This window comes from Pteropus vampyrus, unplaced genomic scaffold (genome assembly GCF_000151845.1).
Source record: "Pteropus vampyrus isolate Shadow unplaced genomic scaffold, Pvam_2.0 Scaffold47, whole genome shotgun sequence".
Taxonomy (NCBI): domain Eukaryota; kingdom Metazoa; phylum Chordata; class Mammalia; order Chiroptera; family Pteropodidae; genus Pteropus; species Pteropus vampyrus.
Genome location: NW_011888828.1, coordinates 1,706,734 through 1,718,298, shown reverse-complemented (window position 1 = coordinate 1,718,298; position 11,565 = coordinate 1,706,734). Strand labels below are relative to the sequence as shown.

Below are 11,565 nucleotides of genomic sequence, written 5' to 3'. Positions count from 1 at the left end.
CCATGCAGTGGCACTGCTAACAAGCAGAGGAAGGGTTGTTTGCACAGTGGGAAAGAGGAAGCTGAATGATTCCCATCACTAAACAGGTTCTGGGCCCAGCAGCAAGGTGTGGGAGAACAAATTAGTCCCCTGTGTTTCTCAGTCCCGTTTGGGTCCTGGTTTTGCCCCGGCGGCCTCTGTGAGCTGTCCTGGTCCTGGCTCTGTCGCTTTCCCTTTGGCCTTCAGGTGCTCCACTTGTGGGCAGGGAGGTTAGAGAAAGTAGTCTGTAAGGTCCTTCCTAGCATGCAGTTCTGACGTTTATGATGCTACCCTTTCTGTAGGTCGAGGCTTATTCGAGTGCAGACGGTTGTCTTATTCTGGGGGCTGATAGCATGCATGTGTGCTGTGTTCGCAGGTATTTTAGAATGGAGTCTTCTGCAACCCAGTTTCACATAGAGACCCACGAGAACACATCGGGAGTTTGGTCAATGTGGTACCTCAACCATTTTGACCGTACTATTGTACTAAATGATGTGTTTATTTCCAAGGAGACCAAGCACCTTTTGAAAGTACGTATAGTATTTTTATCTAAGTTTTAGCCTATTTTAAGCTTTGTTTAAGGTCAAGTACTATGAAATTAATATTTACAAAAGTTAATATTTACTTCTAATTTTAAAGCAAGTATTTTTCTTTTAACATTTTCAAAATTACTTTTAGGATCTCTCTCTTCTTTTTAAACTATTGTTCAGGATGCTCAAAGGGACTAGGATATATTTTTTACGGATATTTGCTCTTACTGTTTTTCAAAAATTTTATAATATATAACATACGAAAAAGATTGTATATTTAGTAAAATTAAGCCTCATTCATGATAAAATAATAGCTTTTTGCAAAATATCCACCTACGAAAATTTCAAGATTACTTTTGTTGAATTTACAAATGATTGCATGTTAAATATTATTTGAAACCTATCATTTATATGAAAATACTTCAGTTTTTGACCGGGAAATGATTGAGCAAAATTATATTTCTTAAAGTATAGAACAACTTTAATATCATACTTGATAATGATTTTAATTATGACTAGTGTTAGGAAAGTAATTTCTCTTGCTTCTTTTCTTTTTAGATTCTGAATTTCACTGGCCCTTTATTTCTACCTCCAGGCTGTTGGAATATATTTTCTTTGAAACTTGCTGTTAAAGACATTGCCATAAATCTATTCACCAATGTATTTTTGACTACAAACATAGGTGCCATTTTTGCAATACCTCTACAGATTTACTCTACTCCGACCAAGGTATCATTTACAACACTATATAAGTATTATAATTTTTGTTATAATTACTGTTTCTTTTTATTAACTTACAGTGCTGGAGTTTTATGGACTAAGTTAAGTTCATGTTAAGGTTCTCTAAGAAACCGAAAGATATTAGCAGGCCAGTCTTTGAAGGCGTATTGTTTAAATGTAGAAATCTTTATTTGAAAAGAGTTACTATTTTTCATAAAGTGATTTGAGATTCTTGAATGAAATAAGTCATCACAAGTAGATCGATCTCATTTTCATTTATTTCTAAAATTTGTAGAGCAAGGAATGTATGTTTGCTGTAGAAAACACATTTGAGCTTTTATTACATACTTGCAATTACTACAAATAAATGAGATGGTTAAATGCTTTATTTAGACTTCTGGTAAGTGGCGCTCAGGTGCTTGTAATCTTTGCATTTCTTTAGTGAGCCAAATCTAAAGCCTGAAAGGGTTCACAGTTAAGAAATGCCTTCTAAAATCTGGATAAATTGTATTTAATTTAGATCTTAAACATGTCTCATTTTTTCTTAATGTTTATTTCTTTTTGTTTAGTTACTGTTATTGCTTCTTTTTGATCTAAGCTATTCGGTATAATGCTGGATTCTGATTTTTCACTATGAGACCTTCATGCAACCATCTTTATGATTTTTCTCACTTATTAGCATTGGTGTTTCATAGATAGAAATGCTTCATGTTTAGCTAAGCATTTAAGCTTAAAGATAGGACTTCTGAAAACTAAGCAAAATGTAAGGTTAATTTCATTCATCCATATTTTGAGCAGGGGAGGTTTCTTAGAAATTTTCTTTTTTTGATCAGGAGATGCTTAGAAGGGGAGTGACTGGGAGGGAGCAGGCAGGTTTCAGGTATGTGTGGAAGTAGCAAGTCTGTGTTTTCCCCACCCGTAGGGCATGGGACATTCATTTGAATGTTCTGATCAGCTCTTAGGAAATACTATAGATTGGCATACAGTTTCTCAGAGGATTTGAGTACAGCGTTTTTTAAAAACCTACTAAGAATGTCCTGACATTAATTTCACCGTTAATTCAGAAGACAGTTTGGTGGCTTTTGGACCCAAGGGTTGTCACTGTGGGCACTTTGAGAGACAGTTCAGAGCTCTCATTCAAGGATAAAAGAAGCCAAGAAATCAGTTTCTAGTTATTTGGCTTTTGGTTAAAGGGAAGTTCACTAAGGTGGAGGCCAATGTCTGCTTTGCATTTGAGTGCATTGGGATTTTTATGTTTAGTGCTGTGTTGTAAGTTATTCATATATTACTTTTCAATCTAGGAAGGGAGTCTGGGTTTTGAAGTGATAGCACATTGTGGCATGCATTATTTCATGGGAAAATCAAAAGCAGGTAAGTATTTTGCCCTCAGGCTTTTTGTAGAACTCTAGTTGGGGGTTGGATGGGATGTAGTGAGGAAAATTAGCATTTGTGGATGGGATAATTAGTCCTGTAAATGGAATTGCATCATATTCTATTCTTAAAGAGCATGATCCTTAACCGAACGGCATGCAGTTGTTAAGAAGCCTCTAAAACATCCAAGGTCTTTTTGTAAATAATGCCCTCCTAAGTAGCTCATACTTAAGAGTTTTTTTCAAACACATTATTTGATCATCATAGCAACTTTGTCACCAGGAAAAATTGGAAGATTGTAGTTTTTTTTTAAAAAAAGGATTGACTAGGAGTTTTTAGAAATAATTTGGAATTGCATTTGAAGATGAGTTATCGGAGTATAAACATCTTATGGAGGTGCTTGTTGTTGGGTGAGCCTGAATGAAAGCCAGAGTGTTGACGTAGAAGTTGTTTCTAGTTTTGTTCCTGCTGTTTGATTCATTAAAATATTTCATCTAAGGAGAGTATTACAGTACACAGGTTTCTTTGGAGAAGATTCCCACTTTTTCACCAATATGCTCCTTAGCACAGATAAGACAGAACAGATAAGTAGAGAGGGCGAGGTTAACAAGAGACCAGACTAGTTTATAAACATAAAAACACATTTTCTCTAGACTGAGTCCCTGGACTCTGCCCTCTTTTGAGGATTTGTCCATCAGCGTTCTATGTAGTAACCAGAAAGACTCCCTTTACATGCACACAGTTTAGTCTTTTAGTTTTAAAGCTGTTAACAATGTTCCAACTGTAATTTAACTTGTTTCAGGCTGTATTCATGAGCCATGTGTCTTTTCTGTTATTACCTTTACATAATTCGATTTAGTTTTGTTTTATACATGTTCGTTTGATTTGATATATCATTTGCCATGAATTAGAGAGACTTTCATTTAGTAGAGCGATCAGAAGAGAGAGCGGGTGTCGATTCACTCCACAATCCTGTCACTGAGAAGTTTAGCAGTCAGCTTTGGCAATATTTACTAATTGCATTGCGCTTTCTGTAAATATAAATATTAAATCTGATCTGATTTTTAGAAAATCCTCATTGGGAAGGGAGCCTCTCTCTGGATCGGTTTACTTGGGATGCGGATTTCGAACTTGCAAATAAATTGTATGAAAGATGGAAGAAATTTAAAAACGGTGACGTCTGCAAGTAGGTGTTCACCTTTCTTCGTTTCTTTTATTCAGCGTTGAGGAAACACCGTTACATAGTGCTTTGGTGAAATGGCAATACTGAATTTTCTCTCCAGTCTTTTAGTTTGACAAATTTCAAGCGTCAGAAAAGTTGAAAGTATCATAAGGCGAATACTGAACTATCCTCATCTGGATTCACCAGTTGTTCACATCTCACCACATTGGCTGCTTTTCTCTCCCTACATCTGCATTCGTGTGCACACACTCACATTTTCTTTTTGCTGAGTCATTTGAATGTAAGCTGTAGGTATCATGATAGTTCAACCCTCAGTACTTTATTAGGAAATATTTTATTTCCTAAGGAGAAATTCTCCTACATATAACTATACTACCATTACGTACCAGACAGACTTAGCATTGATCCAATTTTATTATCTAATATACAATTTGTATTCAGATGTCCCTAGTCGACCCAAAAATATCCATGATAGCTGTCTTTTTCCTTTTTTAAAAATCTAGGATCCATTCAACAATTATGCATTATATTTGGTTGTCATGTTTTCTTAATTTTCTTTAGACCAGTGTCCCCACCTTTCACTTTTCATAATGCTGGCGTTTTAGAGTCTTAGCCAGTTGTATTATAGAATGGTCATCACTCTGGATTTTTTTTTTTTAAATTGCATCCTCACGTTTACGTTCATGTGAAACATTTTGGGGAAGAGTGCTGATTACTTGGTTTTGTTTCCTTATCATTGCATCACCTCAGGATGGGCATAAATATCAATTTGTCCCATTATCGGCATTGCTAAGTTGAATCATTTGACTCTCTTCATTGTACGTGTGCCAGATCTCTCTCCATTGTAGATACAAGTTGTTCTTTACTAATTTGTAAGCAATATATGCTATGATGACTTGAGCCCATATAAATTTCCTATTCCCTGGGAATGTTTCACCCCATGATTTTAGCATCTATTGATAATCTTTTCCTGGATCAGTTGTTTGAGATTGATGGCTGCAAAATGGTGATGTTTCTAATTATTCTACTTTTTATATTCCTTTTTAGCATCACTGTAGACCCTTTTGTCTTTACCACCATTACCATTATTATTATTTTTGATGCTAAATTGTCCCAAATTTGGCTGATGGGAGGCCCTTCAGCTAGCTTGGGTGGGTCTCTTTGATCTGTTCTCATCATTCTTTGAGCACTTCTTTACTTTCGAGTACAATAGGATGGTCCAAGATCACCTGTACTTTCTCTTCCCCAGACCTGAAATAAACCATTTTTTCCCCCTGACCCTTTGTTCCTTCTAGTGAGAGTGATGTAATTGGTAATTTCCTCTTTTGCGTGTGTCAACAATGTTTTTTTATAATCATTTCTTTCTTTACAAATTACCCAGGAGGAGTGTTCTAGGAATGACTCGGTTTGCCCACCTGAAGAAATCCAGGGAGTCGGAGCCCTTCGTTTCCTTCCTGCCTCGTTTGCCTGCAGAGCCTGGCCTGGTGTTGAACTTCAGCGCCACCGCCCTCAGGAATGGCGCGGTGAGGGCCCTGTGTCTTTTAACCTCTTTGTCATTAACACCCTGGCTCTTGGGTTTTTAAGATACCGGAGTCTTTTCCCCCTTGAGGATATTGTTTCAGAACCCAAACTAATTTAAATTCATTTTAAGCGACACACATGTGCTTGCCATCCAGTGCTTAGTAGGGAGGTGTCTGAAGAACAACCAAATAAGGAATAACTCTAAATAGACTCAGTGCAAAAATCAAGTACATTTTATGAATTTCCTGTACAATTCCAATTCTTATCAGCTAAGAAAGTAATCAACTGCAAACAATAGAAAATCTTGACTAACGCTGGCTTGAGTAGGAGTTTGTTTCATAACAAGAAACTCAAAGGAGAGACATTCAGGGCTGGCGAAGTGGCTCTGTGATGCCATCAGGGATCCAGGCCCTTGCCGTGTGTTCTCTCTTCATCCTCCGTGTGTGCTGCTCTCATTGAGCTGGAGGGGCACGAAGAAGGGCACAGGGGAAGAAGCGACATCAGACTTCCATTCGTGTCTCACAGGTCTCATTGATAAAGAACTCTATTGCATATGATCTGAGTAATAATCATACTTTGTCAGGCACTCATGGAGTTTCTTAGGGACGACGTTCTAAGACTGTTTCTTGTATATAATTTTTTATTTTGAAATAATTTCAACTTAGAGAAAAGTTTCAAGAATAGCACCAAGAACTCCCAATTGCCCTTCCAAAGATTCATCAATTTTTAACGATTGCTACACTTGCTTCATCACTCCCTCTTTCTCTACACATGTATTTTCATGAGTTATTTGAGGGTGTCAGACGTGCCCCGTTACCTCTGATGACTTCAGTATAAATTCCCTAAGAAAAGGAACATCTTCTATACCAGAGTATACGTATCAAAATTATAAAATGCGACATTAATCATAATAATGTTATCTGCTCTGTAGTCTATTCAGACTTTTTCCAGTTATCCCACTGACATACTTTACAGCAATTTTTTTCCTGGTTCAGGATCCAGCTCAGGACCTGGCATTGCACAGTCGGGTCTTTCTCATCTCTGTGAATCTTCCTCAGCCTCTCTTTGTCTTTCAAAGCCTAGACCTTTCTGAGACGTGCAGGCCATTTAATTTCTAGAGTGTCCCTTGATTCGATTTGTGTGTTGGCTCCTCGTGATTAGATTCAGGTTACGCGGGGGTTTTTTGTTTGTTTCTTTGTTTGTTTGTTTGTTTTGCAGGAGGATCTCAGAAGTGATGCTGTGTCTTCCGCAGGGTTTTGATTTTCCTTTCCCCTTGTCTAGGTGAAGTACTTCGTGGTGAAGAACCCTTCCTCTTTGCCAGTCTCCTTGCAGCTCCTGCCTCTCTCCTTGTATCCCAAACCCGAAGCTGCAGTGCGCCTGCTCAACAAATGGTAAAGCACCCGTCAGTGAAGTCTCTCTGATGGGTGGTTTGGGACGTGCTGTTAAGGCTCGCAGATACTTTAAGTCCTTCCTGTTCTGCATCCGGAACCTGTGTGTGGATGCACACACACAGTGTTAACCCATGCACCTGGGCACCCAGCTCTTGATGCGTGTAACGCTGGGAACTACCAGTTCCATTTGTTCTGTGGAATTTTCAGTGTCACTATGTCAAGTTCCCAGCAGAGTGTTTTTTTCCGTGATCAGGGAACCTTTACAATCATGACTTTTCCCAAATACTCCTAAAATTTAGAATCTAAATCATGATGACCTCTAGACGACACAAGAAAGGAGTTGAGTGTTTTGGTATATTTTAACCTAGTGTTAAAGAGGTTAAGATGATGATAGTTAGTTCATGTCTGTTATATCTTAACTTGTTTTCAGACAATACAGTTTCGCTTAGAATGTTCCCACCTTTTCGCTTAGTGGGATCTACCCTTATTGTAGGGTTTTTCAACTTCAGCGACATTGACATTTTGGTCCAGATGAGTCTGTTCTGTGCTTCAAAGGCTGTTTAGCAGCATCAGTGTCTTCTGCCCAATAGATGCCAGTCAGACCTCCGCAGCTGCGACAGCCAAAAATGTTGCCAGACATCGCCATATGTCCACTGGACCTTTAGCTGGGAGATGAAATTACCCTTGATTGAGAGTCACTTCCTATCAGGTTTCATAGCTATGAACAATTTGGAGAAAAAAAAAATTGCTTCATATTTAGCTCTTTTCACCATATGTTTCTTTGTATTCTCTGCTGCCAGAATCATTCATTCAACAGTATTTACCAAGCACTTACGATACGCCACCTACAATGCGGGGGCCGGGACAGTAGTGACGGGAGGGGATGAATTGCTTGTGTGTCAAACACATGTATTCACATATGTGAACATATACATGCGCATACACATATTATTTACTGACTGTCTGAATGCAATTTTAAACTTTTTTTTTTTTCTTTACAGGTTTGGCATTGATATGCAGATGATTAATTTCACAACTGGTGAATTCCAGCTTACCCGAGCTTGCCCTTACCAGGTAGGATGTTGTCTTTACACAGAAAAAAAGAATGCTTCCAAACCAGACACCGCACATGGGCCTCACCGATTTATGTTTCAAGTGTCTTTATGTAATATATGTGGTTCTCTTATTTTTATGTTCTAGGCATTAAGTATACATAGCAGATTTTTCCAATTAACTAATGCAGCAAGCATCCATGATTTATGTTAGCCTGTAAATCATTTTAATTTGATGATTTAGATTCATGTGAGTAAAAGAAATAACAATTGAATCAGGGCTATGTAGAAAACTATAAAATTTGAAACCCTAGAATTTATAATTCTCTTAAGATTCCATGGCCCCATCAAATTCTTTTTAGGGCACGATAAGGTAAAAGTAAATACATTTTTTAAAGAAAACTTCTCTTACTAAACTAACTTCATGTTTTAGCAAGTCACCCAATTTCTATGATAGTCACCTCATCTGTAAAAAAAAAAAAGATTTCTCTGAAATTCTCAAGCCTCTGGGCACTCATGAGGTTTTGCATAAATACTTAGGAGTAGGAGTAAACATGTCATGTGGTGGGGATGTCTGACTGGGGACTTGGCAGCCTTGTTTCTCAGTTTTCACTCGGTAGTTCTGTAGCTCTTTGTGTGTAGCTGAGTGTTTTCCTCATAGGAATTCTGCATGTAGATTCTTTCAAAAGTGGAGCATCTGTTTTAAAAAATACACACATAGACATGTAAACATACCTATGTATATAACTGTCTTTCTAATACGGACACATATTTAAATGCCGTGGGTATTTTCTTTTTCCTCCTCACTTAGCCCTCCAAAAAGATTTACTGTCAGCTCTAGATTACCTTGAATAACAAAGAGAGAGACCACAGATAACCTCCAACTAAGAGTTAAAACAAAACTAATCAAAGCGAGTTTTTAAGTGGATTTTTAACATAGACACTTTTTTTACAGTAGGAAGCACATCACCAGCAGATGTTTCTTTCTCTTTGTAAGTGGTCCGGGCAGCCTGGTCTTGTTTTGGTTAGCGAGACCGTCCTGCTTTGTCCCTCTCAATCTCCTCTCCACCCAACACCCGAGGCTGTTCGAGATAAATTAGTCCAAAATACTAAGAGATAGTTTGCCCCAGTGCTATTGCATCGTACATAATTTGAAATTCCAACAATAATGCCAATTCCTTTTACATAGAAATATTCTATTCAGGTTTGAACAAATATTGTAACTCATTGGGAAAAAATTTTTTTTTTCATCTAAGATTGAAGATTTTCCCCAAGAATTTAAACATCTTCTCTGATAAAGGAAGTTATTACCGTTGTGAATTTATCACATTGACAAAAAGAATAGTCAGCATCCATGCCTTTGAGACACGTAAAAATGTAACTTAAACTTCTTATTAGAACTCTTTGTCATGTAAAGAAAGGGGCCTGTATTTTAATTTCGTTGGTTCTCTTTTGGAAATGTAGCTTCTTTAGTGAAGAGCATGTGGAATTGGACATGCAAGATTCTGAATCCAAGCTCTTCCATGTTCCAGCTCTGCGATCCTGGGCAAATTATTTAACCTCTCTCTCTAAGCCGCCTTTTCTCATTCACGATAATGTTCAAAGATTTAGTAAAGTTTATAGAATGCTCATCATTTTATATACCTTGCATTTCAATGCCTAGTATATAAGAACCATTTAATAAATGGTGCTGCTGTTGTCATTATTGTTTTAATACTAAAAATGAGCAGCTTTTTATTCAATATTCATTTGTATAAAGCAAGGTTTCTCTATGACGTTTACAATTCTAATGAAAATGAATCAGCTACCATCATTATTGCTTCTTTCAGATAGCATGAGAGATGAGAGCAATAACTGAAGGGTAAAACAAATTTAAAAATTAACAGAAAAAAAATATTGTGCAGATAATGTGATTATAGCTCTAAGGAATTCATAAATCGTTTTTAGTGAGAAGGAGCTAGAAAAAACAATGAAAAGAAGGAAAAGGATAACGAAATCTTGAGTATTAAGTTTAGACCACAAGATTTATTCAGAAGAAGTTAGAAATCTTGGAAAGAATAAAGGAAGATGTGAGTAAATAAAGCTCTTTCTCCTGAGCGGAGAGACTAAATATAATAAAGATGGTTTCTGTATACACATATTAGAGCATTTAGTGTTGCTGAGCAGTGGGTGGGTGGTTTCATCGGATTCGTGTAGTATTCAAATAGAGGCTGTTTGGTCTGTTTTCTAAGTGATGTTTTATATGCAAAGCATCTTTGCCTAGACGGCTTCTAGCCCCAACTCATCGAAGCCCAGAAAACAAACCATCTTTCCAGCATCCATGCGTGTTGCCCTGCAGCCTCTGTCTCTTCTCAGCTGTGGCTTGGGAGATGTTTATTGGTTTGAACTCTCAAGATAAATAAGTTTAATAGGTTGACTGGGGTGGTCAGATCTGGACATAAAAAGAAAAGCAATCATGTTTATACTCTAAAATGCACATAATGAAGACAGAAACTTGCTTTACAGGAGTCGTTGAATTGTGCTTGTTAAATTTGCAGGGCGTGCATTCTGAGGAATCCAGGTTTGGCAGTCTCCACTTACATTTGCAGCCCTTGGAAATGAAAAGGGTCGGTGTCATTTTCACACCAGCTGACTACGGAAAAGTTACCTCACTCATCCTAATCCGGTAGGTGTGGCCTTGTCCTGGAGTCTGTTTTTTTTTTTTGTTTTTCTCTTCGTTGACTCCTCTGTCTGAATTTTTTCTCTCAAGAATACAGGATCTCTAAAGAGTTGACATTTATGTCTCAAGTCAGGCTTTCAGTGATGAGGCTGTGTCGCCTGGTAGGAAGAGGCAGTGACTGAGGAGAGAGGCTACCTGAGGTCCCAACACTTACCTGCCCCCCCCCCCCCGTGCCTCAGTTTCCTCCCCTGCACAATAAGGAGTGTGTGTCTGTCTCTCCAAGAGTAGCAGTACATTTCACTGACATCTCATCCGCTACTGTCACAGAGGGCAGAACACACACTCGAATATATATGTACATATGAATACATACACACAAATGCACGCACACAAGCGTGCGTGCACGCATTGACTTCTCTGTCTTAGCCCAGAAAAATAATTGAAGCACTGCTGTATACATTTCCATTCTGAAATGTTTGGATGTATACGATTCTCCTGTCTGTCTGTCTTGTTCTGGAATTCTGTCATCGCCCCAAAGGACAATGGAAAAAGTTCTTAATTGAGCCCATTGGCTTTTTGTATTTTATTTTCTTTTAAATGAGAATTATTGCCAACTGACTTAATTAAGCAGCCTAATATTTTTCGTTCTTAATTTTTTTCATCATTAGGTAGTATTTATCGAGAGCTTCTTTCAAAAATTTACAGTAAACAGATCTGTGTTGAAGCTCTGCATTGGTGAGAATCTAACACAAATTTAATTTTTAATAAATGATCCTTTAGTTTTTTTAAGCTTTTTTACTGTCAGATCAGTTGACAGTGACTTATTCTGGACTTTCTTTATTATATCATATCAATTTGTTGTTCTGCAAGTGAATGCTACTAAAAGGAAAATGTATTAAAAGTTTTAAAAAGAGTTTGTTCTAGTAAGCATTTTAACTAAGACTCCTAATGCTCTGTTGACGATGTGTTTTTATTTTAAATCTATTCTCTCTTGAAGAACTAAGATTGTAGGAGATGTAGATGTAAACTTTACTTCATCCCAGGTTAAAATGTCCCAGACTCAAAAAGAAAGTCTAAATTTTAAGAGTAGTTAATTTATTTTTGGTGGTTTCTGTCTTGA

At 37.4% G+C, this 11,565-nt stretch overlaps 1 protein-coding gene across 1 annotated transcript in view; it reads left to right on the top strand.

Moving 5' to 3' along the window:
• Positions 1-11,565, top strand: part of TMEM131L (transmembrane 131 like) — a 146,251-nt gene that overhangs the window by 103,265 nt on the left and 31,421 nt on the right. The window contains exons 13-20 of the mRNA XM_023530164.1: positions 321-548; positions 1,107-1,277; positions 2,570-2,639; positions 3,708-3,825; positions 5,204-5,345; positions 6,625-6,734; positions 7,736-7,808; positions 10,324-10,451. Of these exons, the coding sequence (XP_023385932.1) occupies positions 321-548; positions 1,107-1,277; positions 2,570-2,639; positions 3,708-3,825; positions 5,204-5,345; positions 6,625-6,734; positions 7,736-7,808; positions 10,324-10,451 (1,040 nt within the window). The remainder of the gene's footprint in view (positions 1-320; positions 549-1,106; positions 1,278-2,569; positions 2,640-3,707; positions 3,826-5,203; positions 5,346-6,624; positions 6,735-7,735; positions 7,809-10,323; positions 10,452-11,565) is intronic.